Source organism: Blastocystis sp. subtype 4 (genome assembly GCF_000743755.1).
Source record: "Blastocystis sp. subtype 4 strain WR1 chromosome Unknown seqid_0032, whole genome shotgun sequence".
Lineage (NCBI taxonomy): Eukaryota > Bigyra > Opalinata > Blastocystidae > Blastocystis > Blastocystis sp. subtype 4.
In genome coordinates, this window is record NW_014569515.1 from 1 (window position 1) to 25873 (window position 25873).

Below are 25873 nucleotides of genomic sequence, written 5' to 3' on the forward strand. Positions count from 1 at the left end.
GGAGTGTGGTTACTGGCCTCTGTATCGTTACGATCCTCGTCGTGCTGAGAAGGGTGAGAATCCATTCCAGCTGGACTTCAAGAAGCTGAAGGGCAAGGTTGCCGATTATTTGAGTGGAGAGAACCGTTACACATCTCTGGAGAGATCTCAGCCTGAGGTTGCAAAGGATCTTCATGAGACACTTCAGAAACAGATTGATATGAGACATGCAGAGCGTGTGAGAATGGCAATGTCGGATAAACAGCTGTACAAGGAGTTGAACAAGACCTTTGGCAAGAAGTAAAGTAATTGTAGTCGAGTGTTTAATCTGTTTGTAACAAACATGTTAGTTCTGACAAAGTTGTTGTAAATCACTTTCGGAGAAGATACTCATCATTTTCCTCCGTTCTTCTTGTTTCACACTCAACTTGTTTGCTATCTGATTGAGAAGCTTTATGGACCATAACTGGCGTTTCTTCGCCTTATAAGTATCAATCAGTGTATCCAAGCTTGTTTCATCAGGACGAATATGCTTCAAGTACCGCATCCGTAGAATCAAGACTTCTGGAGTGATTTGATGTTTGGTTGGTTTCAACTCAGGTTGTGTTATCTGTCTAATCGTTATCCACTTCGTCTTTCCTTACTGGAATCGTTCCACACGACTACGAAGAACATCTTCTTCCTTCTTCTGTGGGACACCTGGTGCGAGGTTAGGCTTCTTTGGTTCTCCTCCTACAGACTGTTGCTGCTCAGGTAGTTGCCGTTTGAGTGAATCTACCTCTCCATTGGCTGCTTGGAGTACTCCCTGGAACAAGCGAGCAGGAGCGAACTGAGGAGCATCCACACTGAGTTTGGAAACTGGATGAGGTTGAGATTGGTTGGAATGAGACTGGACAGATTTGGGAGTCTGGATTTGTGTAGGTTTGGGAGTCTGGATCTGGGCAGGCTGAGTTTGGGCAGGTCTGATAGACTGTGACTGAACAGGATTGGAAACTGGCACAGAATTCTGATTAGACTTTGAAGGAGGTGCTGTACTGGTCACTACAGGCGACTGAACAGGATTCGGAGTTAATGGAGCAGCTGATGGTGGGTTCTGAATAGGCTGAGACACTTTTGCCACCTGGACAGATTGTGATTTAGAACTCTGTGGTGATTTCACGGTCTGGGGTTGTGTAGATGAAGATGGAAGCGATTGACTCACTGCACTCTTACGATCAGCAAGTATCTTCTCTCGCTCTACCTCTAACAAATGATTCTTCTTTTGCAGGTCCAAAATCTGAGTGGAAGCCCGCTTCTCTTTCTCACTGACTTCCTTCAATTCTTTCTCCATTTGTTCTTTCTCTCTTTGATATTCCGTAATCTTCTTCTCAAGCATCTCCAAACGTGTGTGTGCTAATGCATGAAGAGATTCCTTCTCCTTGGCTTGTTTCTCCAGTTCCTCCACCAATTCCTCTGTCTTCATTAGATCTTCTGCTTGCTTCTCCGATTGAGCACGTAGCGTACTGTTCGATTCTGCATAGACTTGCAACAGCTGTCTGGCTTCTGCTTCGCGTTTCATAAGATCCGTCACACTTCCTGCTGCCTCGTACTGGGCGAGTTTCTCTGTTATCTCTTCCAATCGTTTCTCCGCTTGCATACGTGCAGCTACTGCCTCTGATTTCTCCTTCTCCGCATCAGCAGCCTGAGTTTCAGCTAGAGCACGAGCAGATCGAGCGATCTCACATTCGCGTCGCAAGCTTCCTGCAAGCACTGCAGAAGACTCCAAATGAGCTGATGAATCAGGACCTTCTCGAGTTAACTACACAATTATCCACAATCTCTATCCTTACTTCCGTAATCTGCTTGAATAGAGCTTCATTCTGTTGTACAAGAGTTGTTACACGTTCTCGAAGTTCCTTAGCATCCGCTTCAGTTTCCTTCATATCACAGAACCTCTTCATACCTACATTTCGCTGACTTGATTCTCCTGCTTTCATAAGCTCTAATTCCTTCTGTTTTTTCTCAAGAGATTCTTGGGCTGTCGCTAACTCTAAACGTAAAAGCTGTAGACTCTTCTCCAATGCATGCCATGACTGGAGATCATCTGAGTGCTTCTGGAATTCTTGCCGATAGGTCGTCTCCAGTGTCGCATAAGCCTCCCGTTGAGACTCTAATGAACACTGCAACACCTCATTCTCATGCTGTGCCAAACTCAGTTTATTCTCACAAGTTTTCAGTTTTGCTTCCCATTCAGCCTCCTTATTTCCAGCTGGCACCTGATTCTCCAAATTCGCAGTCAATGAATCAAGTTGTGTTTGGATCTTGTTCGATTGTTCTAATTGCTCTTGTAAAGCCTTGATCTCAGCTTCCTTTTCAGTCTTGTAACGTTCCAACTCTGCTTGCATTGCCATGGCAGCTTGCTGACTCTCTGTCGAGCGTCGTAAACTCTCTTCCAACTCGGCTCGTACAGCCTTCAATTCGACTGTCTGTTTCGCCAGCTGACGCTCATACTGATGTAGTTCATCAATTGAAACAGTTAGTGACTGTGTATTTGAACGAGCTAATGAAGTTAACTGAGCATCAACACGGGCTTCAAGAGACTGAACCACCTTCTCACTCTGGATCTGAAGAAGATTGTGCTCCTCATTCATTCGATTTCTATGTCTCATTTCTGCTTCCAGAACATACCTTGAAACCAATTCAGCTTTCACATCCCGAAGTTCTGCCTGTGTTTGTTTTAGCTGCTCACTCAATCCACGCTCCTTCTCGAAGGCCTAGTATTCATACGACCGAACCACATATACCTCCTGCAGACGACCCAGATGAATCACACAAGCCTTATCTAATTGGTCCTTAGCCTCTTGTTCAGCTCCCTGCGCTTTTTTCAGATCACTTCGAAGAACTGCCAACTCAGCTTCATGACGCTGTTGGACTGTCTGACTGCTACGTTGGACCTCAGTCAATAGATCAGACAAGCGCTTTCGCTCAGTCTGCCAAGCATCACGAGATGCCTGAAGAGCCGTCTGAGAGGCTGTTAATCGTTCTACTTGTTGTTTTAAAGCAGCTTGAGAGCCTGATAGCTTCACAGTCTAGACATTACCAACTCATCTCATATTCACCTTCTCACGCTCTGTATCAACTTCCTTCTGCTTTGCTGCAAGCAAACGCTGTAGCTCACATGCTTCTTGGCCCATCTTACGAGCTTGCATTTCTAGGGAAGTTACCAGATTTTGTTGATGATCGAATGCCTCACGAGCCTGGGCTGCACTCTTTTGCTCCAGCTCGACTTCCTGTTTCGCCTGATCTAACTCAGCTGTTTTGTCCATCAACTGTCGATGAAGTGAATCCACTTTTTCCTGAAGAGAACTGCGAACTGTTTGCAACTGTAATACTGTCTCTTTTGCGTGTTGTAAAAGCTGAGCATGAGTCGCTTGGAAACTCTGTTCTGGCTTGTTCTGTTCCAATACAATTGCATCTCTCTCAGCTAACAACTCTTTGTACATATCTCGTTGCTTCGTGATCACAGTATTCATATGTTCCTCTTCTTTCTGTGCTCTACGCAAAGCATCCAATTCTGTCTCCAGTGCTTCGATACGTTCCTTCTCCTGAGAATTGCCTGACTTGGACTGATTGGCCTCTAATTCTGCGATACGATCAACCAGTTTCTGAGTCGACAAGCGTAATTCCTTCTCTGTATTTTCCTCTCCCTTCTGCTCCAAGTTGTTCATGATCTGTTCTAGTGTCTCCGCACGCTTTTTCTGTTTCTGAGCCTCCTTTTTTGCTACTTCTAGTTCATGTTTTAGAGCTGTAACTTCTCTAAGAATCAGTACGATTGAATGGACTAACGTTGATACCGAAGCATAGAGCTTAGCAAGACGCTGTTGACCAGCTACCATTTCCTGATATTCCTGTTGTTGCTTAGCAAGTTGAGGAGTCTTTGCTTCGATATCTTGTAATACATGCTCCAAATATCTAGAGATCAATTAGTCCTTCTTCCATTACAACTCGGCCTCTTCCTTATCCTTATGTGCTTGTTCACATTCCTCTTCCAGCTTCAGTAAACGAGTATACAGATCCACTAGACTCACTCCATGCTTGGATAATGAAGCTTGAACTACAGCCTCACTTAAATGATGTGAATCCAAGATCACACCTGTCTCTTCACGTAACGAAGGACGTCTTGTTTTCATTTCATTCACACGTCGTTCTGCAGCTGCTTGTTTACTCTGTGCAATCTCCAACTTCTTCATCAAACTAGCACGATCCGTGATCCATGTCTGTTCCTTCTCCTGCATTTGTTTGATGAGTGTCTGCATTGATGTTCGCTGCTTCTCAAGATCAACAATTTGCTCATCCTTCCTTTCCATCACTCTCCAACTCTTCACTTACAAGGATTCTAAACGAAGATGCTCTTGAAGAATGACTTGAGTGTGAGCTTTCAGATTTGCGAGTTCATTTGTGGTTGTTTCCAGATCCTGGTGAGCTGCAGAGGATCGATCTGTGAGGTCACGGATTTGACGTTGAAGTTCAGTAACAGTTGATTCAGCTGAATTCTTAGAGGCAGTCAGCATGGAAATCTCATGTCGCCAGTTCTCCTCCTTCTTTCGATACGTCATTCGTTCATTATCCAAAGTATTCTGAACTTCTGTAACGGTTTCACTCAAAACTTGATTTTGATTAACCTACAACTCAACAGAAAGATAGAAACATACTGCAACATCACGGTGTTGAATAGCTGCAGACAATTGGATCTTCAGCGAAGATACTGTACCTTCTGTTTGACCTAACTCGCTCTTAAGAGACAGTTCTTGCTTTACAGCCTAGTTCTTACCATACTTCTCTAATTTCACCTCTTCCAATCGTGTGGTCACTTCTTCCAGCTGAGATTGTAATGTGTCGATTTGAGACTGACGACTACTATTTAATTCTTTTGTTAGTAGTGCTTCTTCTCGTAACTGCTGAATCTCCAGTTTCAATTGAGTTACCACATCTCCAGATCCTGACTGCTCTTTCTGAATACGTAGGAGCTCATCCTATCTATAACTAGGCACATACAATAGAACCGATAATTCACTCTTTTTAGTTCTCTCATCTTTTAATTCAGTTCGAAGAGCTTCGATTTCCTGCGTTTGGGAAAGCAAACTTTTGCGCAGGTCGAAAAACGTCATCTCCAATTCATGATAGGTTTGCTCCATGTCCATCATCTCTGAAACGATTAAGAACACAAATAGAACAATACCTGTATGTTTCCCAGTTTCTAGGGATTCAACTCTCTTTCTCAATTCTTCAACACCCCCAATTAATTTGTCAAATACTGCTTTTACATTTGGTTCTGCAGAATTGCACAAAAGAACGTCCTAGAGGGATTAACATAATCAACTGTTCTAGTCCTACAGACTCTGAGAGAAGATCCATATCTCAATTTGCCGAACCCTTGTACAAGTTCCAGATGCCTCTTAGTGAATCGGCAGTTGCGCCATCTGATGGCGCAAACCGAAGAGTGACGCAAAACAACAGCTGTCGAGATGATAAGGCTTGGAAGAATAGATGAAATGGAAGTAGTTGAGTTGATGTATCTATCCATGTTGGGTATGTATTTGAGTACTTATTATTCATTTAATCAGTTTCATTCTAGACCATTATTGAACACATGTTATTCTATCTATTTGAATCGAAATTGTCTACAATGCTAGCAAGAAAAACAAAAATCGAGTTCTTCAAAATTATTGGATGCAATTTGCTATAGTCTAGTTTTATCCAATAATTTGCAGAATATTACGAATAACGATTCTAAACTCTTAGCTTCTTCAAGCGTCATATTTATTTTGATTGACTTGAATATTCATTATGTCTGGACGTGGTAAAGGAGGAAAAGGACTTGGAAAGGGAGGTGCTAAGAGACATCGCAAAGTGATGCGTGATAACATTCTGGGTATTACGAAACCCGCTATTCGTCGTCTGGCTCGTCGTGGAGGTGTAAAGCGTATTAGCGGTTTGATCTATGATGAAACCCGATCTGTATTGAAAACATTCCTTGATGGAGTGGTTCGTGATGCCGTTACGTACACGGAGCATGCCAAGAGAAAGACTGTAACTGCTATGGATGTTGTATATGCTTTGAAGCGTCAGGGAAAGACTCTGTATGGTTTCGGATACTAAAGAACCTCGATTTAATAGTTGTTAGGTGTATGTAAATACCATGTTTCTTTGTTCTATCAACCTATTCGTCTATATTCCTTTTGAGTCCACGATACTAAATTAGTCAATAATTATCTTGTTAGCAACTGAAAGTAGGTAACAGGATGCAATGAGGAATAATAATTTTGAGTTAGCCTAGGAAAAATAACAAAGAACTATGGAATTCTGAAGATGATCTTAAGATTTGTTTTCTAATTCTTGAATTTCTTTATGCTCATTGCATTTGATACATGGAATGAGTTTTGTACATCATATAATCTTTGATAATACTGTATTTTATATCTAATCTATAATGTCTACTGGAAGAAGAGTATTTGCCGATTGCGAGTCTATATCTGCAGACAAGCCTCGTATCACTGGCCATGTCAAATGGTATAATGCGATAATTGTTTGATCTGATGTCTGCTTTGATTTATAGGGATATGGATTCATTTCGACAGAAGGTGAGAATCCTATGGACTATTTTGTCCACCGAACTCAGGTATACTCTGAGGATCGCTTCCCTAAACATCCTGTTCTTCGTAATCATGAAGAGGTTGAGTTTTGGGGAGAGGAAACTGCTCAAGGTCTTGCTGCCCGTGAAGTGTCTCTTCCTGGTGGTGTCATTGTTCCTTCGTAATATTTGTGGTAGTTTGCTTATGTATAGGGTAATCAATCCAGTTGTGATCTTATAAGTAGAGACCGGTACGTTTCTTCAGAAGAATGAGAAGTGATCGTCGTCATTTCAGAAGACCTCAGAAATCTGAAGGTACTCCTGAGAAGAAAGAGGATGCTCCTGTTCAACAAACTGAGGAGCGAGCGCCTAAGAAGAATTTCCGACCCAAGAGAAGAGAAGTGAAGGAGTCCCCGGAAGAGAAGCCTGCTGAAGGTGCTGCTACAGAGGTGAAGCGTCGTAGACCTAATAAGAAGAGATACTACAAAAAGAATAGACGCACTAATGTAGAGAAACCTGCTGAAGAGAAACCAGTGGAGGAGAAGCCTGAAGAGAAACCAACGGAAGAGAAGAAACCTGTTGAAGAGAAGCCAGCAGATTCTCCTGCTAAAGTTGATGCCTAAATGTTATACTACTAACCCTTAATAGTCACAATGCTTGTTAACAAACACTTCATTTTGGGTTCATTAAATGAAATCTTGTATCTTCACTCTTGTTGATTTCTTCCATGACCGGTAAAAACTGGGAAAAGAGACGATTCACTTCAACTGCCGATGCTCCATTTATGATCTACATTCAAAGACAAGACTAATATGTACATCATAAAACGGCCTCCGAACGAACTCCCGAGATTCATCCTTCTTATACTCCTGTTCCAATGTAGAAGAGACATAACTGAACACAACACCGCGGAATTCACTTAGCCGATTCTCTCGCACCTTGATAAGTGTGTCAATCAATGACCGTACTTCTCTCACGTCTTGAATATCATCTTCACAACTACAATATCAGTTATATTCTCTGCAATAACCTCTCAAGAAGTAGTCTAGATATTTCAATATAATGTTCTGGCAACTCTACCAAAGAATAGTTGCTTTTAATATCTGTATTTCTATCTGCCTCAAGTGATTTCCGGAGGTTATCTACAGTCGTACAAATATTATATCAATACCTGGAGACATCCAATCAGGCATGACAACACGACATTTGTTATTACGTTTAAGAATTAGAGCAAGCCATAATGGCACTTTTGCACGTTCCAATGGTTCAAAAGGACCATATTCACCCTACAAATAACAATAACAGTATGGAAATACGCAAATCATTTCCAACTTTCTCATTCTAACACTGGAAATAATTTCTATCAACTCATCTTCAGCCTAATCATAACAATAATAGAAATAGTCTTACAAAGAATTCTAAATCAACTAGACTCAATTTTCTTGGCATCGAATTTATCTAGTTGAGTATATGATAGTTGTTTGAATGAAATCAATATCTTTTATAATGGACCATATAATTATTTGCAAGCGTCAATGGTCTAATGGTTAGGATTCTACCCTTCCAAGGTAGAGGTCCGGGTTCAATTCCCGGTTGACGCATTTTTCTATTTTGCGTTTGTTGTCTTGAGGCAGCAATTACTTTCGGATGGTGATATTGGAAATTATGAGAACAAAGCAAACGGATGCTAATAGATTTGTCAGCTAGTGTAATTAATATGCAGTGAATATCGTGTATACATTCTGCATTATACATGTACAAAAGATTATTCAAACAATTAGACTACAATTATACAATTCTAGGATGATCATATAGTATCAGATGCAGACGTCTGATTAAGGGTCATTAATATTAGTTACTCAGACACAGTTTTTGAAGCCAATGAAATCATTCTAGCAACTTGAAAGTATCTTATTATATCCTTAACGCCATTTACAATCTAGTCAGTGATAGAAAGAAATGGCCAATTCACCTTTTCTTATACATCAAATCCTGGTCTCGGCTTCTGAACAGTATCACGGGAATCAATGTACTATGACGGATTAGGATCACAATTAAACCTTTTGTGTTTTCTGTAATTCTTCGTTTGTGTTGTTGAAATCAGATGAAAACGTTTGTAGCACTTGTGGCTATTGTCCTTATGACTTGTGCATGTATTTCTAACTCCTCTTCTTTAATCATAGATTCCGAAGTGACAATTGTTGAGTATTCACCTGCAAATGGCGCTTCCATTAACGATATTCAATCTCCCATTGTCTTGACTTTTTCAGATGCAGTGAAAACAGGGAATGGTTCGGTGGTACTTCGCAATGGATTCAACGATACAGAAGTTATCGAACCCACTTCTTCACAGTTCGTACTGGTGAATAGGACTTTGACTATTACAAGCAAGGATTCTTTTTATTATGGAAGCACATATTCTGTTTTCTTTGATGGTCAGCCTATTTTGGATTTGAACAATGTTCCTGTTGTTTTGAACGAAGGAACTTATTCTTTCTCTATTAACAGTTGAAGATGGTATAGAGAGTCATCTGTAGAAAAAGATAATGGACCAATGTTCATCGGTATTGGAATCGGAATGGGATTGATGCTTATTCTCATTTTCGTTGCATAGTATATTTTGATTTGACTCTTTTGATTTCTAGTTTCATTTTAAAGTGTCTGGTTAAGAGAAAGGAAGCTAGAGAGAATAAGCTCCCTGAAGTGATTCAGGAAGTAAAGACGGAAACAGAAAATAAAGCTTCGATTGTTTGTTAGTACATTATTCATCAGTACTTGATGATAGGAAAACGATTTATTGCTTTATCCTTTCTTCTCCTTCTTTTTTGTTCATGTTGGTGGTTTTTTTCGTCAACAACACTCTAGGTGAAGAAGATGTCCTGGAGATGGAAGTAACCGTGAGCAATGAATCTGTCCAAGTGCAGCATGAAATTGAACCTCCAGAGAGTCTCGGTGATGAGAATGGGAAGGAAGTTATCGATTGTGGTATTTCTATTGTCTTTGATTCAACCAATAGATGTCTTTTTCCCCAATAAAACTTGTAAGGAGAATTTCGAGTAAGATAAAACCCTTGGCGGTAATCTCATAGGAATCTGCAGAAAATAAATGAAATGGAGAAGGTATTTGAGTGTACCTTTTCATTTTGATGACTATTATTAGATTTTGATCGGTTCCTAGCTTGTTTGAGTGCTAGCTGCTTTGAAAATGAAAAGAAGTATCTTCAAGAACGGGCAGATATAGGTGATCCAAATGCAATGTATACTTTGTCCATATTGTAATTACTTTTCTTGGTATTGAGAAATAGTCATCGCTTTGGCGTTTTCAACTATTCCAAAGATGAAGTACTTTCAGAGATGTATTTATCATTTGCATTCGAAAGTGGAAGTGCCATCGCAGCCTTATCAGAAGGTACTTATCTTACTTGGTACTCAGAAATAGGAACACGATACCAATGTGGATATCACAAAACTGTAAATGCAACGAAAATGTATGATATCATCCTTCCTGCTTGGCGAATGCTGTATCATCGCAATGAAAGTCTCTTTGAAGCTCTCTATTTGAAGACAACCGTCGATGTAGTTCTATGTTGAGAACTTAATGGTAGTGGCCAATGGATGTGATGTCAAAGACTTACGATGTAACCGATTATTTGGAAATCCTAAGGGAGCAAATGACAGAGAAGAAGTTCATAGCAACGCAGAGAGCAGTGTATCTATCAAGTTGAAGAGATGTAGATGGATGATGCATAGAGAAGCATCGGAATTATAAAGGATTACTGGATTTATACAAAGATGAACCTCAAGAACAACATTTGTTTGGTTACATGTATTTGGAAGGATTAGGAGTACCTCGAGATTATGCCAAGGCTTGGTATTATTTCGATAATTCATCTAATCCATTATTCAATTCTTCATATTGTGTCTTTGGGAAAGGAATCATTCATTTCTATGGTAACATTAGATGTTTAATTGAATGGCAGGTCTCGGTATTGACAAGAATGAAACCGCCGGGTGTGAATGGATTGACCAAGCATTCCGAATGAATCTTCTGAATCCTGTATTCATGTATTATAATGGTCTCTGTAAACTTCACCAGCATCGTTTTTCGGAAGCAAACGATGACTTTTCTGCTGCTTCCTTCCAACAGTTTACTCCTGCTATTGATATGGTTATTCGTATGAAGGAATTAAATTTGGGACAGAGAATGAAACTGAATGCATCTGGATTCTTCGGATCAATTCTAATCAGTCACTTACGTGAATTCTTCAAATGTGTAGTTGATGTAAATTTGGTCCCAGATGCTAACATGTAGAGAATAAGAGACTATAACGATCAGAAGAATACGGATGGAAGCTTGCTATATGAAATGATTGCATTTGATTTGAATTTACCTTACTGGGGAACTCATATGATGGACATTTTTGAACGACGGGTTTGGAAGGGTTATGAGCCAAAATTCCTGTTCAGTTCACTTGATGAGACCAATATGGTTTATCGTGACAGTATGGAGTTCATTTTGAGTATCAACCCGGATAATGAACATGCACTTGATGTTGCTAAAGCATATATTGAGGGTGATCATGGATTTGAACGTAATCTGACTTTAGCAAGAGAAATGTTAATGACGATCAAAGCGAAAAGTGCTCCATTTTATCTCGGGTTGATTCAGTTGATGGAGAATCATATGTAGTGTGATCAACTATGAGGGGAAGGATTACCAGGACATTGAGTCGAGCAAGATGTATCTAGACAAGGCTAGTTGCTATTCCTATTGGTCTTAACTCTAGTTGCTTCCAACAGTCATGTTGTTGCTGCCCTTGTCTATCGTCTTCGGTTGATTGTCATTATTCTACTGGAAAGTCATTTATAGGGAACTTGCATTTGGCGACAGATTCAACGTGGGGAATGGAGACAGGGTTTGTCAATCTTGATTAAGTCATTGATTTTGGATCACGAAGATCTTGTATTTGACAATAACTGTAATTTGATGTATTTCTATTCATTGTTGATGACTGTAGAACCAAAGTAGAGAATCATGTTAACGTAGAAACGGTTCTTGAGTGGGCAGTGAAGATGTCTGAAGAAGATACACAGTTTCTGAAGAAGGGGTCTTGGAGCAAGTTCTTCTTTGATGATGACGAAGAGGAGTTGAATGAAGAGGTAGAATGATTTTTTCTTTTATGTGGTGATGTGTTTGTTGATACTATAACGAATGTGTCACCTATTAGATGTGACTAGTTGAGAGTCATCTTGTTTGTGAGTGATTTGTGATGCAACACAACTCTATGACACATCGAGAAAACTACTTCTATTTGTACAATCTGAACACATTGTTTTTGCAAGATGCGTGCGAAGGTTCCTGTTGTAGAACATCCTATATTGAATTCACTGAATAGGAAGGAAAGGGAATTAAACTTATCAACTTTGAACTCGAACATGTTCCTCTCTATGAGGAATGGTACAAAGATAAGCAATTACTAGGTAGGTACAGTGATGCTACACTATTCTGTGTAGAGTTGACTGCAACGGAACCAATGGACCATGATAGTCTTGTTACCAGTCAGGCTATGTACGCCTATGATGATGACAGTTATATTTATGAATTCGGATGAGATGTAGAGATTGCATTCATGATCACTGTCAAAGATGAGGATGGCAAAGATCGTATAATAAATGCATATACTGAACTCTTAGGTGTGGTGGGGGACTGCTCTCTCTTTGTTGACATCGTTGACGATCGTAGCAATGGCTAGATAATGATTCCATTAGGCGATATGGGAGAATTCAATGTAATGATTGCCGATAAGAAGGATCGACGCAAAGGTTATGGGTATTACTCTGTTCTTCTTGTGTTGATGTGGTGTATGATTGTTTTAGGTTGCTTATGAGCAGGTAATCGTTACTTAAAGTTGAAAGACTTCTTTGTAAAGATCAACAAGGATAATATTCCTTCGATCAAGATGTTTGAGAAGATTGGCTTCACATTTTATCATTTCAACCATCATTTTGATGAAAACGAGTATCGACTCGTCATTACAAATGACCTAAGCAAGCGTTGGATTATGGAACTGGGACTTCCAATCAAGATGTAGTGTGCTTTTAGCAAATTGACTGTTTGTTTGTTTTTAAGGATTCCTTATAGTTCTTCACAGAAAAAGAAGTCCTGGTATTGTTGATGAAGAATCAGGTACGAACAGTTTTCTTGGGTGACCGTATGGTATTTTAGAAGTATTCGCTAATGGATAGCCCATTGTGGAAAGACATCGATAATCAATACGATCAACACAAATGAATTTCAGGAAGGACTTCCAGATGTAATTGAGGAAGTAGCAATTCCAAATGAGTTTACCATTTCTCATGTTCCTCTATTCCTTGACGACAGTTCTGGTTTTCGTGTTAGTTGCATTTAATATTCTAGTTCCAGTGTCAGAGAGTGTTGAACGGGCCGACCTGATTCGTCTTGTAGGATTTTGGTGGGTGAGTTGACTGAAGGCGGATGCCATAGTCGTTGTAATTGACGCTTCTAATGAAGCATCGTACGATAGTCTTTTTTCAAATTGGATGCCATCGATACTCAAAGTCTCTCCTTCCGTAGGTGAAGACCGAATTGATAATGTGCAGAAACCAGTTCTTGTTGTTGCAAACAAAGTGGATCTTATTGAAGAAGATGAACAGAATCTCAAGTTGGAACAGGTCCTCAATCGAGTTCTTTCTGAGTATCTAGTAGGGAGTTTCTATTATCAGGTAATGAATAGAGTGTTGAAGTTTGCTTGAAGTGCTCTGCTAAGACAGCTATGAATCTGGATAAAGTTCTATACTATGCAGAGAAATCTGTGATATTTCCTATTGCCCCTCTATATGACAGAGCCACTCATGTATGTCTTATTGACAAAGTTGAGGATAGATGCTTCAAGAACCTTTAAAGTGTATTCTTCGAAGGATATTCCGTGTTTTCAATCGTAGTCGGACACTTGCTTTGAGTGATGAAGAATTGAATGAATTCCAGGTCCATGTGTTTGTCTCTTTTCAATCTAGTATTCTTGTTTCAATACGCGCATGTCTGCTTCAGAGATTACCAACTTGAAGCGTGTCCTTCTCCAACAAGGTGGTGAATCATGTATTGACATCGCCACTAATGGAATTACTGAAGAAGGTTTCATTCATTTGATGCAGTTATTTGTGATGAAGGAGCATACTGAAACTGTCTGGATGGCATTGCGTTATTGTGGTTATTCAGATGATCTGGAACTGGACATGGAAATACCAGTCTTTGATCTGAAGAAGGATCAGAGTGTCGAGTTTACTGCTGAAGCTCGAATCTTCTTGACTTCAGTAGGTGACAGAGGAAGGATGATCAGCTAGTTGTTCAAGGCCTATGATCGAGAGAAGTCGGGAGTACTGACACAAGAGGGATTATCTCGTGTTTTTGCTCCTGTATTGGGGAACAAACCATTATGGGTGTCATTGGCTGCAGAGAAGCGAGAATAGTGATGATAATGGAACTGTTTGATGTCTAGTATGCAACCTGGTTGTCCGATGAACTGTTTTTCAAATGAAAACAATGATATTACTCTCTCAGGATGGTTAAGTGAATGGATTCTCATGCTTCATATTGCTCCAGAAGAGACACTGGCAATGATGGTGACTCTTGGATATTCAGATGATCCATCGTTACTGTATATCGTGACTAAGGAGAAGAAGGATGATTGGGAGAAGTATCAGATCTTGCGTAGAAATGTCGTTCATGCTTTTCTATTTGGGAAATCTGGTGTTGGAAAGGTTACAATTTGATCTTCTATTAATTGATAGACTACGCTTCTCCGAAGGTTACTGCGAGCTCCTCAAGCCGCTCAACATATCCCTACAGAGCAGTTATCTACAGTGGTGGCTCCTGTGAAGCCTCGAACCCAAAAGTCAGATGAGAAGATTGTGATAATGACCGAAGTGCCATCACTTTGTGAAGATCATGCCATTTACGACTGTATAGACAAGTGTGATATTGCCTGTAAGACAAAGAGAGAGATTTGAGCCTAGGTCTGGTGTTTGATGCAAGCGATCCAGAATCCTTCGTGTATGCTACCCAGCTACAGAAACGACTTCCTCAAGGAATGAAGGTGTTGTATATTGCAAATAAGAGTGACAAGAATAAGGTTGATTTATGGAATTGGAATTATTCTCAGGAATATGAAACAACAGAACTGTGTAAAACGGCTGCTTCCTTCTTAAATGACTGTGGTCTGGAACTGCCGCTTTTGACAAACATGACTGTGAAAGATCGTTTGTTCCCCGTTCTCTTTGATTGTGCTGTCTATCCGTTGGTGAATGGATTTGGATTGATGTCTAGAGATATCTGTGTGCCCAAATGTGAAACTCTCCAAGTGCGGAAATCCTCTGTCTTTTGGAAATTCACAGCATTTGCAATGATTTTGGGATTGAGTAGGAGAGTTTGATATGAATTATGTTTAGTTGCTGGAGGCTTGTTCATGTACAAGAAACGCCATTAAACCAGAGTATTTACTTTTTCTTTGTTGAACCAAATCCTCCAAAACCCATCACCTCCTTCATATGTTTGGTTTCTTCATCTTCTTCTTCCTCTTTCTCCATTCTACATCTAAAACACAAGAGTCTAAACCAACGCCTTTTCTTTTTCCTTTTGTTCCCTTTCGAGACGTTCCTGTTTCTCCCTCAAATACACTACATCACGAATCACACACCTCTGGTACATTCTCGAGCCGAAACCTTTGTCTTTCCGCTCTTTAATGATTTTAGCTTCTCTTTAACAGCACTTACATCAACCTGTTCCACTCGAACGAGATGACCAAGATGCTGTTGATCTATATATCATTTACATACTGAACAGCTACGTTTACGACCATTGATATGATCCAGCCACGATTTGTTATCTTTTAAACTGCATTTGCACACATCACACCAATAACCACCCAATTCACTTTCCTTCGTCGAGTCCATGATAATCTAGAGATCAGATTCCTTTGACACATCAACTCGCATTTTCCCGACATCACGATCTAAATCCAGTTTACGCTCACGAGCCTGAACAAAGGTAATCTCCTTTCCATCTGGGCTTATATAGGTAGTTCCATTCTTCTTCTTCTTCTCTTCAACAACTGGTGGCACAGGATTTCCCGTCTATTCATAACAACTAGAACCATTTAATACTCGTTTTAGAGACGTTGCGTTTTCCGCAGACAATTGGGTTGTTTCGACGGAATCCTTCGTCTATTTCGTTACTTTCCTCCTTTTTCTCTCTACACTCATTTGTCACAAGGAAGAGCAAAGAATGTTGTTCGAACAAACAAGCCAAATGAAAGAGGTGTTGGAACCTGCATCCTTAGTTCTCGAAGGCACGGAGAATATCCGAATCACCAGCATCGGTAATCGTAACAGCAGAGACTCCAAAGTACTTTCCACAAGCAGTACCAAGATCCATACAGCTTCCCTGATAATGGTGAACGGTAGTCTTGGAGAGCATAGCATAATACTCGAGCTCGGACTTTCTCAGAGGAGAGCAGTTATTAGCAACGAGAATCAGCTTCGCTAGATATTATAAATCATTCTGTTGCCTCACCCTTTCCACTGCGGACGCACTTCAGAACTGATTTGTATCCGAGCTGGAACTTTCCACTTCTGGCAACGAGCTGGAGCTTGTTGTTGATAGAATCATTATTCTTCTTCTAAAAACCACCGATTAGTGACGATGCTCAACACTCATAAAAACAACAAACAACGTGGTCATATTCCCTACAGAACCCTTGGTGGCAGCAGGCATGGTATTTCTTGATGCAAAGGACCTCTTTTCTGTGACAGGAAATGAAAACTTGAAGGGTTGGGGCATAAATGAATTGATGTATTTTCGATCTGCTATTACTGATTTATCGATTCATTGTTTGAAACATTAGAAAAGTCAATTGAACAGGAGGTATTATTTATTAGTACCCTTTTTTGGGTATTACAAGGGTTGACAAGGTTAGACTAACAATGATACGAAAGTGAAGAGTATCTCATATTGATCGCTTCTACAAACTTCTATGAGTCTTGTATGTTTCCTGAAAGAAAATAAGAGCAATCTATCAAAACGTGGAAACTGGACGAAGACAAGCAATGACCATCAGTTGCTGGTGATACTTCATTATTTGTTTTATTTGTTAGTATGTCCATTTTGAGAACTCAGAAACTTGCGCGTTGTATGTATTCTACCCGAATTCTTGATGGTTGGAGAATCAATGAGAAGCAGATTGAAAAGGTAGGCATGGAAAGAGTGTATTCCTGGGTAGACTGCCCTTCGTCTTCATCATATCAAACAGGAAACGGGTGTTGTCCCTGGATTAGCTGTGTTACGTTTCGGCTATAATGCTGACGCCGAACGATTTATTGAAAAGAAAAGAAAACTTGCGCTTCGTTGTGGAGTGGATCTCCATGACTACACCTTTGATGCCTCCTGCAAAACCGAAGAGGTTCAGGAGAAGATCCGTCAGTTGAATAAGGACCGTTCAATCCATGGAATTGTAGTGAAGTGTCCTCTTCCCTGTATGAATTGTTAGTAATGATGTGATGCATAGCGACCATTAACCAAGAAGCCATTCTTTCCACCATTAGTCCTCTCAAGGATGTTGATGGATGTTGCAATACTAATGAAGGCCGTCTTTTGAAACTTGGCGAGAACAAGCGACGAGCCACAGATCTTGGCAAGGCTGATGATATTCACTACTTTAACGTACTTGAGAAGCGTCGAACTGATCGATAGATGGTCAATCTTCCTACTTCAGCTCTAGCTACGTTGTGTTTCATTGAATCCTACAAGCTACCGCTGGAGAAAAAGAAAGCAACGGTCATTGGACGAAGCAATAGTGTTGGTCTTCCCATTGCTCTGCTTCTGACACACAAGGATGTTACATGTCAACTATCTCATAGTACATCGGATATTACTCCTGATGCACTGAAAGATGTAGGTGGAATGATATAACAGTAATGTGTAGTCAGATTATGTGATTTCCACTCAGGGCTCTCCTATGAAGATCAAGGGAGAGTATCTGAAACCAGAATGTACAATTATTGATATCGGGACAACATATGCCTCTACAGCTACGAGTGGTAAGAGAAGGAAACAGTAATGATATGTAGATGAGGTTTTTGGAAGTGTGGATGTTGACACCTGCTGCAACATAGCTGGCAACATCACTCCTGTCCCTGGTGGTACTGGAATGCTGTCATCCATTATGCTTCTTCAGAATACAATGAAGGCAATGATCTTACAAGAAAACATGCTTCCATTGTATGAGAAGATGGGTGGCAAATTAAGCTACTATCAGTCACTTCTCAATCACTGTTAAAAGGAACATATTTGCGCGTTTCCTCTCTTTCTAGTTCTCTTGCGCTTGAGATAGTTCACCTATCCTTATCTCCGATTGTTTTTTGGGATTATACTAGAAGAAAGCAGTTAGATGATAACTCTGAATGGCAGGTACCCACTCCATCAACATAACCTCCATTCAAATTCCATATCAACATTTTTTTCTATACCACCATACAATACATCCACTTCCAAATACTTACTTGCCACAAACAATATAATTGTTCCCAATTATCTATCATTTTCATGAACTCAGAACGAGAAGTTAGTATCACGGTTGATAGGAAGTACAGTTGAAAAGAATATGAGATTCAGAGGAACATGCATATGGACAAAAAATGAAGGCAGTGAAGTCTACCAAAATGAAGAAATCGGGTGCTTCATTGTAAGCAAAGACTTTCGTATGCCTTTACGATCACCAATTGCGGGAACCATTGCAACAATTCTCTGTCGAGTACTAATGATGTACTGAACTAATGAATAGGGAGAACAGGAAGTTGATGGAACAGAACAAGAAGCTCCTGTGGCAACGATAAAACAATGTTTCCATGCAATTGTTATGAATAACATCTGTCTTAATTGCCTGGGAGTAACTATAAGTGGACAAAATCACGACTAGCTTGTTGATAACGCAAAACTTCAATTATATAAACAAATTATAACCTATGATGGATGTGTTCAATACCTCCAAAAGGATTACTATGGTACAATAACGATTGGTTGACGATCTGTAGAAAGTGAACGTTTGAATATCCAAAACCGTCTTTTAAGAAATCATAAACTTGGCTTAGTGTTTGATTTGGATAATACTCTTATGGAGGTAAGGTTGGCTTATTTCATTTACTGTAGCAAACAGATGACCTTCATTGTATTGAAGCAACCAAATTTGGCATTCCAGACGTGTTATCGTTTGCAATTGTACTAATACATAGAAACCTGATTCATTTTATCCATAATGACCGTCCAACAGAATTGGTAGTGATGCTTCGACCTCATATAGTTCCTGTTCTAACCGAACTCACCAAGTATTTTGATCTGTCAGTTTACACAGTATTAACTTGGATTCACCCAAAACATAGAATGGTATTCGTGAATATGCCGTTGAAGTTGTCCGATTGATCGATCCCCATGGAACTCTCTTTGGAAATCGAATCATCGCTCGAAATGATATTCCAGAGAATATTGAGAAGTTGGGGTTTACTAACGCAGAACCATCTTCCAAAAACATGCAGTTCGTGTTACCAGGATATGATACAATGGGAGTCTCTGTAGATGATAATGTTTGTGTCTGGAAGGACCAACGCAATGTTATCATGATTCCGCGATTCGAGTTTTGGCGCTATTATCGGAATTGCATCAATCGTCTCCTTCTACATCAGATTACAGATGAAACTCAACGTCGCCTTGAGAGTAATCCTTTTAATCCTATATCATAGATAGTGTTCAATGCAGTTGGGAAAATTGTCAATGGTGCCGATATGGATACAATTCTCAATACTCTCATTTTAATTCATCGTGAATTCTATAATCTAGTTCATGAAATGGTATGAATGGGTTGAGATTATTCTGTAGGATGCTACCAAAGTAACTCATTCGACAGGAGAGGTGATTAACCATATTCGATCCAGTGTATTGAAAGGGAGAATGATCTTCTTCGATGGATCTCTACATGATGAATTGGCTAATCCCATTAACCATGAATTGCATGAGAAAGTTCGTCAATTAGGTGGGAAGTATCACACTATAATAATGATAATAAGTAGAATTGCTGATGTATTATCTGAATCAGTCTCTCATATTGTATCTAAAGGAGATAAAACAGATTTGACTATGAATGTATATATGCTTGATTTCATTCTCTCTAGTACACGAAATACCCACAATATAAGTTTGTAAGTGAGAGTTGGATTTATGCTTGTTTCACATTCATGGGACCTATGTCATCAAAGAACTATCCTGTACGTGGAATTGAGGGCTTTTCTAACGAGTCAACTGCCTCTACAACTTCATCTGTCACTTCAAATTCCGTTGTCCCGTCAATCTCACCTGCATCCTCTCCAATTCCGCCTGTCACTACTTCCACTCCACCAGCAATGGATCCTGATTTGGAAGACTTGTTATCGGATAACACCGAATCAGATTGCTCTCCTCCAGGAGAAACCATCCCTGACGAATCATCTCGACTGAAACGAACAAATCGAGATAGAGATAGAGATCGTGGAAAGGATGTGAATAAAGAGTTAGTGCATCATTGGAGGATAAAATATAGGTTGTCGGAAGAACAGAAACGGGAAAAGAGGAAAAGAACTCTTTTGGATTAGAGTAGTGTTAAAATGCTTCCTTCTTATTTCCTTTTCATACTTGTTTGTGTGTTAAGCAACCAAGAAAACGATGCTATTGTGTTAGACTCTGAGTCGAATGCTGGTACACTCTCTACGCAATCCGTATGTCATTAGTTGTGTATTGGTATTAGATAGGTCGTTAAACGGGGTCTGGTTAGTGATATCGTCACCCAAGCTTCTATTCTCTCTGAAAACAACCGCTATTTCCAAGATACAAAATTTAAAGCATCAGGAGATATTCCAGTCCTCGGATTTGTTACTCCATGGAATGGTCGTAGTTCCTTGTTATATCTATCACATTCCAGATGGATATGATATTGTAAAGACCTTCTACAACAAGTTTACACATATTAGTCCTTGTTGGTTCCAAATTCGCAGGTATAAGTGCCTGTTATATCTTATTTAGGAATTCCGCTGGATCTATTTATGTTGCAGGAGATCAGGATGTGGATCAGGACTGGATTCAAAGTATCAAATCCAAATGCGTGGATCACTGTCCTCTCATCGTTCCTCGATATGTATGGGAAGCAGAAAAGTTCGAATGGAATGTAAATGCTTTAGAAATGTTGAAGGATAGGATCTATCCTCTCTGAGCTCAGTTATTGCTGATAGTTTAAATCAGTATCAATTTGATGGTTTTGTCTTTGAACTTGGATTCGCAGACAGTATTCTACCTATTCTGTACGATCTCCGAGAAACGATTGAAGAAAAGGAAATGATTCTTGTTGTTCATCCCCAGAGCTGTATTTCTGACTTTTTTCCATGATGGGTAGTATCTGTAATGAAGCAAAACGTTATGTTTATGACCCAGCTGAATGATTTGGTGGATTATGTGATTCTGATGACCTACGATTATAGTGTCCATCAAGGACGAAGTGGACCAAATGCTCCTATTGAGATATCCTTTCGTATGTCATTGTTGACTCCTTGATCACACTTCTATAAGAATACTGTGAAGAATTACTTGAATATTGGAAATAAGGAGAGTCGGAGAGATTCTCTAGAGCATGTCTTATTGGGAATTCCGTTCTACGGATACGACTCGTCCGAAGCAGTGACAGGGACCCAGTATATAGATGTATTAAAGAAATACTCAGTGACTATTAAATACAATGCTAAAGCTAAGGAGCATGTCACCAAGTAGGTCTGAGATGAAGAATATCAAGTAGATATCTTGATAAGGAGAGTAAACTTCACTCCATTTATTATCCATCGCTTCAGTTCATCCAAGAAAGAATTAACCTGGCCAAACAACTTCAGTGTGGTATTTCAATCTGGGAATTGGGTCAAGGACTCGACTATTTTTATGATCTATTGTAATTTCCATTGTTTGTTAAAAAGGAACAAACAACCCACTTTGGTATCTTCTTAATGAATTCATTGAGTTCATTCACAGATAAGAGTTCATTGATTTTAAATACCTCACTACATGTCGTAAATGACCAGCTACTTGGCACAAATACTTCTCCACAGTTAATCACAGCATAATTAGCGGATGTCTTTTCCTTTCTGTACCATATCTTCTTCGATTTGTGATAGACAAATTCCCGCGAATAAAGCTCCTGTGCAGCTAACAACTATTCATGATCTCGTCACTATTCCTCTACCTGTAAAACATCCCGAGGCATCGAATAAAAGATGTACAAAAGCAAAGATGTCTGCAAATCAATGAGCAAAACTAATGGATACACTGAAAGTATGAATATGATTTACAGACACCTTTGGAGAAGGGAAGGAATAATTAGGAGACAAAACATAATTAAAATTCTGAACAGGGTCCACACGACCAAAAGCAACACCAGCATACAACTTATAGAAGATCTGTTTCTCTTTCATTTCATCTGAGATTCGATCGGCACTCGCTAATTTGGGGATATAACTGTTTGAACCCATAGGAACGGTTGGTCGACTTCAATTAACACTTTGAAAAATACGTACTACGATTGTGGTGTGTTCATTCCTTTGGAATCTAAATCACTGCCCTTTTGACTTCCTCGTACATATGCTAGAACTCAACCACCTACCATCTATCATACACTGCACATTCCCACGGCCTGATTGTATCGTTCCATACGTATACCCTCCATCCATATCCTACAAAATGATATCAACAACCCTAAAGGTACATCACCAGCGCTCATAGCCATACCCCGATCTAATAATAAAGATATTCAAATTCAATATACCACCAACGGATGAACTCCACACTCCCATTCCTTGTTGATGCAAAGCACGGTTTTGGCTACTATCTACACGCTTAGCAATTCTGTTTACAATTCAAGTACTTCCCATGGCAGACGTATTATATCTGGAACCTAAAGGTTAATATAAGATATAATAGACCATACTTGACATTGTCCGATTTGAATAACCAACTGGAAGCTTTTCTATTCATTAATGGTTAAATCTGAATCGATACCACGTGATGAATACCCCAACGGGGTACCATACTGATCATAGTGCATATCAGCCATGTCTAATGACTCTTGGAGTTGCCGTGACAAGTAAAAAGAAACTAACGAAAGGGAAGACTTCTCACTTCCTTTTTGTGATAGAACTAAAATCACACCCATTTCTGGAACTCACTTGAATTGTCATGGAAGAGGAAACAGACTTGGGAGGTCTTGATGAAGAGAGTCGGCTTGTCCTTCTGACTGGGAGAGAGTACACTCAACCAGGATCTGTCGTTTCCAATTGTATTCTATTGATTGGAAGTCCTGAGGGAGAGTGTGGTAAATGCACTAAACCTTGTCTTCATCCGTTGGCAACGGACGACATCAAGGCGTATTTCCAAGTACGATCTTATTTTCTGTCTTTCGAACCTTGTAGAATGCTAGTGTTCAAAATATTGATTGGCTTGATGATACTGCATGTATTATCATCTGTGAGAATCCCACCTCTGTTAATGGATTACTTGAGATGTATTTTGACAAAATTTTGTGTGTCTGCATGAATTCTGTCACCTTTAGTTCAGAAGAGAGCGGATTAGAATGGTACAGATCTAAAACTAAAGTAGAAAAGCTTCGCGAAAGTGATTCCTATGGAGAGAAAGGAAATTCAATCCACATCTATTGTCGGATATGCCTCTCAAGTGATATCGAGAGGTTGCAGAGTATGAAATATTGAGTGAGATTCATGGAAAGATCTTCGCAAAGCAAAAATGGTGAACAACATCATTAAACGACGTAAAGAACTACAAAATGCAAAGAAGAAAACCAAAGCTAAAAAGAATAAACGGAAACGACAGAGAATGAAGAAGCAACTTGCTAAAGAGCAAGAAAATACTTCTGCTGTCAAAGAGGGGGATCCTGAGACTTGAGATGAATTGTTTCTTGTAGAGAAGTAGTTTTCTTCTGTAAACAGCACAATGCGGACAAGGATAGATAAAAGACTATTCGATATCGTTGTGAATCAAATACATACAATGATAGAGATAGTTTCAAACATAGTACCAATTGGCTAGTAACATCAATCTTTCGAACCACACTTATCAGCTTCCATTTAAACCTGTGATATTCCAATTATGAATGGAAAGATGAATTGAATGTTTCGGAATGCCACAAGTATTCAAGTATAATTAGTCCATATTTCTCACTTTCGTATCAAATGGCGCAAACTACATAACTGAAGTCAATGGACATGCTACCGCGAATTGTAATCTTAGGACTGCCTAAGAGTGGAAAGAAGACATTGTTTCAAGGTACTCTTAAAGAAACGACATAATGGTCAGGTCTAAGTCGATATTTTGAGTTTGATTATACTTCAAAACCAGATAAGTACATGTTATTACAGTTAGTGAACTTCTAGAATTGAGACTCTTGGATCGTTAGTGCTTCATCTCTCTATTGTGGACGTGTTCACCAAGTACTACAAAGCCAAAGTAAAATATTGTATCGGTCTTTAATGTAGATCGAGTTGTGTTTTGTTGAAGGAGACAATTCTCAGTTAACGAAAGAAAATCTCGGTGGAATAATCCATGAAGCATGTCAGGGTGTGATTTTTGTATGTCGATCTGTGGATGTGTGCCTTGTTGCCGAACTCTAATGAATAGACATCGGCTTTGAGTATAATAAAGAGGTGGAATGAAGCTGTGGATTTAGTAAAAGACAGGATGGAATTGAAGTTGGTTGTGTGTTCATTCAGCGATATCCAGAATTCTATGTTGTCTTTTCTTCTTTTCTTGACCTATAGATCTGAGAGAAATATGCAAAACATCAAGAATTGGTGTATCGATAATTGTTATGAAATGATTCCGGCAAACCTTCTAATTCCTCACTACAGTTGGAAGAGTCAAGATAAGGAAGGAGTAGCTCGTGTTGTTGAAGATATGGAATGTGTGATGTGGAATAACATGGATACAACGCAGAGACGAACAACCGAGCGTGTAGTTGAAGAGAAAATAATCGTGAATGCAGATGAATTGGAGCGATGTGCCTATTGCCATAAATCAAAGGTATTTCTGGAAGAATGAAATAAGTAAATAGTCCAAAGATAATATCGTTCTGTTTTTGTGCAGTCGTTGCAGAACAGCACGTTATTGTTCTCGTGACTGTCAAGTGAAAGATTGGAAGACACACAAAGTGTTTTGTGTTGGTCTGTAAGATTGGGCTGATTACTAGAATCAGATAAAGGGAATTGACCCAGAAGCAAAGCTCAAAGAAGAGGAGGAAAAGCGTGTGAATGAAGTAGAAGCCAGAATGACAGCCTCTTTACCTCCTCCCCGTAAGGTTGGATTTGTACTGTTGATTATCTAGCAAAGTCCAAAGAAGAAGAAGAATTTGACAACTTCGCCAAGTTGATGCAAGAATGCCAGGCAACAAAAGTCCAAGCAAAGGGATTGCCCGATGCTGAGAGAAAGAGACGAGCTGCTATTATGGCTGCGAAGCTAATGAAGGAGTTTGGATTGTCTGAAGGAAATGAAGCGGAGCAAATCTTAGAGGATTGTAATGCTACCTTATCTAGTGTTTGTTACAACTATGTCATTCAATTTACCCTTTTATAACACATCAATTGAGTATTTACTACTATCGGATCAACTATATGTTCATGGAACGATGCATCAATCCATTTCTTGTGCTTTGCAAGAAACACACAAACTACGCCGCTTCATAACTAATACTTCATTTCTTTCACCCATAGTTCCAGCTGCAATATCTCCCGTAGTTCGAGAATAATCAACACACAATACAACTTCTAGAATCAACTTCAGCAAAAAAAATAGTACCATCACAACAGGAAAGCTCAAACACATTCTTCCCTTCAATAGCATATAACACAATCTTGCCATTTTCTATTCATCAGATCTTCCGTCAACATATATACCTGATCCAGTCAACAAATAGTTTGCTCCAATATTATAAAAGAGTGAATTGCATATGTACTGATCCACCACATGATGATCCTAAGACTCAACACTATGAAACGATATAACATATTCTAGCTGCTCAATCCGATCGTGCTCAAGACACCAGACAGCTAACCCCTTCTTCAGATAGGAAAGGAGAACATATTTATCATTTGGCGAAAAGGAAGCCGAAATGCTACAAATCACAACAACCAGACACAATGACAT

The 25873-nt window shown here is 39.5% G+C and overlaps 20 protein-coding genes across 20 annotated transcripts; 15 read left to right on the forward strand and 5 right to left on the reverse strand.

Moving 5' to 3' along the window:
- Window positions 1-4: 4 nt before the first annotated feature.
- Window positions 5-283, forward strand: JH06_0729 (pyruvate flavodoxin oxidoreductase; the record flags this gene model as incomplete). Its single annotated transcript, XM_014673648.1, has 1 exon — window positions 5-283. A coding segment is annotated over one exon (279 nt), but the record flags the coding sequence as incomplete, so codon positions are not given.
- Window positions 284-5805: 5522 nt separating this feature from the next.
- JH06_0730 (histone H4) lies at window positions 5806-6117 on the forward strand (the record flags this gene model as incomplete). Its single annotated transcript, XM_014673649.1, has 1 exon — window positions 5806-6117. The coding sequence occupies one exon, from the start codon at window positions 5806-5808 to the stop codon at window positions 6115-6117; it is 312 nt and encodes a 103-aa protein (XP_014529135.1).
- A 331-nt stretch (window positions 6118-6448) lies between these two features.
- JH06_0731 (hypothetical protein) lies at window positions 6449-7212 on the forward strand (the record flags this gene model as incomplete). The annotated part of the gene is made up of 3 exons (XM_014673650.1): window positions 6449-6544; window positions 6575-6771; window positions 6834-7212. 3 exons carry the CDS (start codon window positions 6449-6451, stop codon window positions 7210-7212), a joined length of 672 nt encoding a protein of 223 aa, XP_014529136.1.
- Window positions 7213-7261: 49 nt separating this feature from the next.
- On the reverse strand, window positions 7262-7929 carry JH06_0732 (DNA replication complex GINS protein; the record flags this gene model as incomplete). The annotated part of the gene is made up of 5 exons (XM_014673651.1): window positions 7262-7378; window positions 7408-7588; window positions 7620-7731; window positions 7761-7875; window positions 7906-7929. The coding sequence occupies 5 exons, from the start codon at window positions 7927-7929 to the stop codon at window positions 7262-7264; spliced, it is 549 nt and encodes a 182-aa protein (XP_014529137.1).
- A 764-nt stretch (window positions 7930-8693) lies between these two features.
- Window positions 8694-9346, forward strand: JH06_0733 (hypothetical protein; the record flags this gene model as incomplete). Its single annotated transcript, XM_014673652.1, is given in 5 exon segments — window positions 8694-8742; window positions 8773-8941; window positions 8960-9096; window positions 9127-9202; window positions 9235-9346. 5 exon segments carry the CDS (start codon window positions 8694-8696, stop codon window positions 9344-9346), a joined length of 543 nt encoding a protein of 180 aa, XP_014529138.1.
- A 74-nt stretch (window positions 9347-9420) lies between these two features.
- JH06_0734 (hypothetical protein) lies at window positions 9421-10313 on the forward strand (the record flags this gene model as incomplete). The annotated part of the gene is made up of 6 exons (XM_014673653.1): window positions 9421-9574; window positions 9606-9645; window positions 9783-9863; window positions 9894-9997; window positions 10028-10164; window positions 10194-10313. 6 exons carry the CDS (start codon window positions 9421-9423, stop codon window positions 10311-10313), a joined length of 636 nt encoding a protein of 211 aa, XP_014529139.1.
- Window positions 10314-10561: 248 nt separating this feature from the next.
- JH06_0735 (hypothetical protein) lies at window positions 10562-11757 on the forward strand (the record flags this gene model as incomplete). The annotated part of the gene is made up of 6 exons (XM_014673654.1): window positions 10562-10861; window positions 10901-11256; window positions 11279-11346; window positions 11376-11428; window positions 11459-11577; window positions 11607-11757. The coding sequence occupies 6 exons, from the start codon at window positions 10562-10564 to the stop codon at window positions 11755-11757; spliced, it is 1047 nt and encodes a 348-aa protein (XP_014529140.1).
- A 174-nt stretch (window positions 11758-11931) lies between these two features.
- Window positions 11932-12341, forward strand: JH06_0736 (hypothetical protein; the record flags this gene model as incomplete). The annotated part of the gene is made up of 3 exons (XM_014673655.1): window positions 11932-12026; window positions 12074-12177; window positions 12208-12341. The coding sequence occupies 3 exons, from the start codon at window positions 11932-11934 to the stop codon at window positions 12339-12341; spliced, it is 333 nt and encodes a 110-aa protein (XP_014529141.1).
- Window positions 12342-12344: 3 nt separating this feature from the next.
- JH06_0737 (n-acetyltransferase) lies at window positions 12345-12680 on the forward strand (the record flags this gene model as incomplete). The annotated part of the gene is made up of 2 exons (XM_014673656.1): window positions 12345-12411; window positions 12481-12680. The coding sequence occupies 2 exons, from the start codon at window positions 12345-12347 to the stop codon at window positions 12678-12680; spliced, it is 267 nt and encodes an 88-aa protein (XP_014529142.1).
- An 83-nt stretch (window positions 12681-12763) lies between these two features.
- Window positions 12764-14076, forward strand: JH06_0738 (mitochondrial rho GTPase 1; the record flags this gene model as incomplete). The annotated part of the gene is made up of 8 exons (XM_014673657.1): window positions 12764-12800; window positions 12835-12975; window positions 13013-13050; window positions 13081-13311; window positions 13344-13463; window positions 13493-13600; window positions 13624-13920; window positions 13951-14076. 8 exons carry the CDS (start codon window positions 12764-12766, stop codon window positions 14074-14076), a joined length of 1098 nt encoding a protein of 365 aa, XP_014529143.1.
- Window positions 14077-14106: 30 nt separating this feature from the next.
- Window positions 14107-15092, forward strand: JH06_0739 (mitochondrial rho GTPase 1; the record flags this gene model as incomplete). The annotated part of the gene is made up of 6 exons (XM_014673658.1): window positions 14107-14367; window positions 14398-14593; window positions 14623-14738; window positions 14769-14902; window positions 14933-15024; window positions 15055-15092. The coding sequence occupies 6 exons, from the start codon at window positions 14107-14109 to the stop codon at window positions 15090-15092; spliced, it is 837 nt and encodes a 278-aa protein (XP_014529144.1).
- Window positions 15093-15102: 10 nt separating this feature from the next.
- On the reverse strand, window positions 15103-15867 carry JH06_0740 (zinc finger matrin-type protein 2; the record flags this gene model as incomplete). Its single annotated transcript, XM_014673659.1, is given in 7 exon segments — window positions 15103-15193; window positions 15225-15282; window positions 15312-15422; window positions 15453-15564; window positions 15595-15738; window positions 15769-15828; window positions 15841-15867. The coding sequence occupies 7 exon segments, from the start codon at window positions 15865-15867 to the stop codon at window positions 15103-15105; spliced, it is 603 nt and encodes a 200-aa protein (XP_014529145.1).
- A 73-nt stretch (window positions 15868-15940) lies between these two features.
- Window positions 15941-16378, reverse strand: JH06_0741 (60S ribosomal protein; the record flags this gene model as incomplete). Its single annotated transcript, XM_014673660.1, has 3 exons — window positions 15941-16146; window positions 16178-16283; window positions 16355-16378. The coding sequence occupies 3 exons, from the start codon at window positions 16376-16378 to the stop codon at window positions 15941-15943; spliced, it is 336 nt and encodes a 111-aa protein (XP_014529146.1).
- Window positions 16379-16759: 381 nt separating this feature from the next.
- Window positions 16760-17939, forward strand: JH06_0742 (hypothetical protein; the record flags this gene model as incomplete). The annotated part of the gene is made up of 6 exons (XM_014673661.1): window positions 16760-16852; window positions 16884-17136; window positions 17169-17323; window positions 17354-17554; window positions 17586-17700; window positions 17731-17939. The coding sequence occupies 6 exons, from the start codon at window positions 16760-16762 to the stop codon at window positions 17937-17939; spliced, it is 1026 nt and encodes a 341-aa protein (XP_014529147.1).
- A 423-nt stretch (window positions 17940-18362) lies between these two features.
- On the forward strand, window positions 18363-19855 carry JH06_0743 (RNA polymerase II; the record flags this gene model as incomplete). Its single annotated transcript, XM_014673662.1, has 10 exons — window positions 18363-18413; window positions 18444-18548; window positions 18579-18663; window positions 18694-18779; window positions 18809-18861; window positions 18892-19009; window positions 19039-19369; window positions 19400-19503; window positions 19532-19692; window positions 19723-19855. The coding sequence occupies 10 exons, from the start codon at window positions 18363-18365 to the stop codon at window positions 19853-19855; spliced, it is 1227 nt and encodes a 408-aa protein (XP_014529148.1).
- Window positions 19856-20292: 437 nt separating this feature from the next.
- JH06_0744 (chitinase domain-containing protein 1) lies at window positions 20293-21621 on the forward strand (the record flags this gene model as incomplete). The annotated part of the gene is made up of 8 exons (XM_014673663.1): window positions 20293-20403; window positions 20437-20575; window positions 20607-20679; window positions 20708-20849; window positions 20879-21044; window positions 21075-21209; window positions 21306-21441; window positions 21471-21621. The coding sequence occupies 8 exons, from the start codon at window positions 20293-20295 to the stop codon at window positions 21619-21621; spliced, it is 1053 nt and encodes a 350-aa protein (XP_014529149.1).
- Window positions 21622-21896: 275 nt separating this feature from the next.
- Window positions 21897-22775, reverse strand: JH06_0745 (hypothetical protein; the record flags this gene model as incomplete). The annotated part of the gene is made up of 9 exons (XM_014673664.1): window positions 21897-21959; window positions 21991-22210; window positions 22243-22306; window positions 22338-22395; window positions 22428-22456; window positions 22488-22550; window positions 22587-22616; window positions 22650-22688; window positions 22721-22775. The coding sequence occupies 9 exons, from the start codon at window positions 22773-22775 to the stop codon at window positions 21897-21899; spliced, it is 621 nt and encodes a 206-aa protein (XP_014529150.1).
- A 122-nt stretch (window positions 22776-22897) lies between these two features.
- Window positions 22898-23620, forward strand: JH06_0746 (hypothetical protein; the record flags this gene model as incomplete). Its single annotated transcript, XM_014673665.1, has 4 exons — window positions 22898-23095; window positions 23131-23294; window positions 23323-23405; window positions 23445-23620. 4 exons carry the CDS (start codon window positions 22898-22900, stop codon window positions 23618-23620), a joined length of 621 nt encoding a protein of 206 aa, XP_014529151.1.
- A 314-nt stretch (window positions 23621-23934) lies between these two features.
- On the forward strand, window positions 23935-25303 carry JH06_0747 (hypothetical protein; the record flags this gene model as incomplete). The annotated part of the gene is made up of 9 exons (XM_014673666.1): window positions 23935-24001; window positions 24032-24077; window positions 24109-24181; window positions 24211-24321; window positions 24353-24462; window positions 24493-24754; window positions 24786-24881; window positions 24921-25023; window positions 25056-25303. The coding sequence occupies 9 exons, from the start codon at window positions 23935-23937 to the stop codon at window positions 25301-25303; spliced, it is 1116 nt and encodes a 371-aa protein (XP_014529152.1).
- Window positions 25304-25360: 57 nt separating this feature from the next.
- JH06_0748 (hypothetical protein) lies at window positions 25361-25873 on the reverse strand (the record flags this gene model as incomplete). The annotated part of the gene is made up of 4 exons (XM_014673667.1): window positions 25361-25494; window positions 25526-25591; window positions 25624-25702; window positions 25733-25873. 4 exons carry the CDS (start codon window positions 25871-25873, stop codon window positions 25361-25363), a joined length of 420 nt encoding a protein of 139 aa, XP_014529153.1.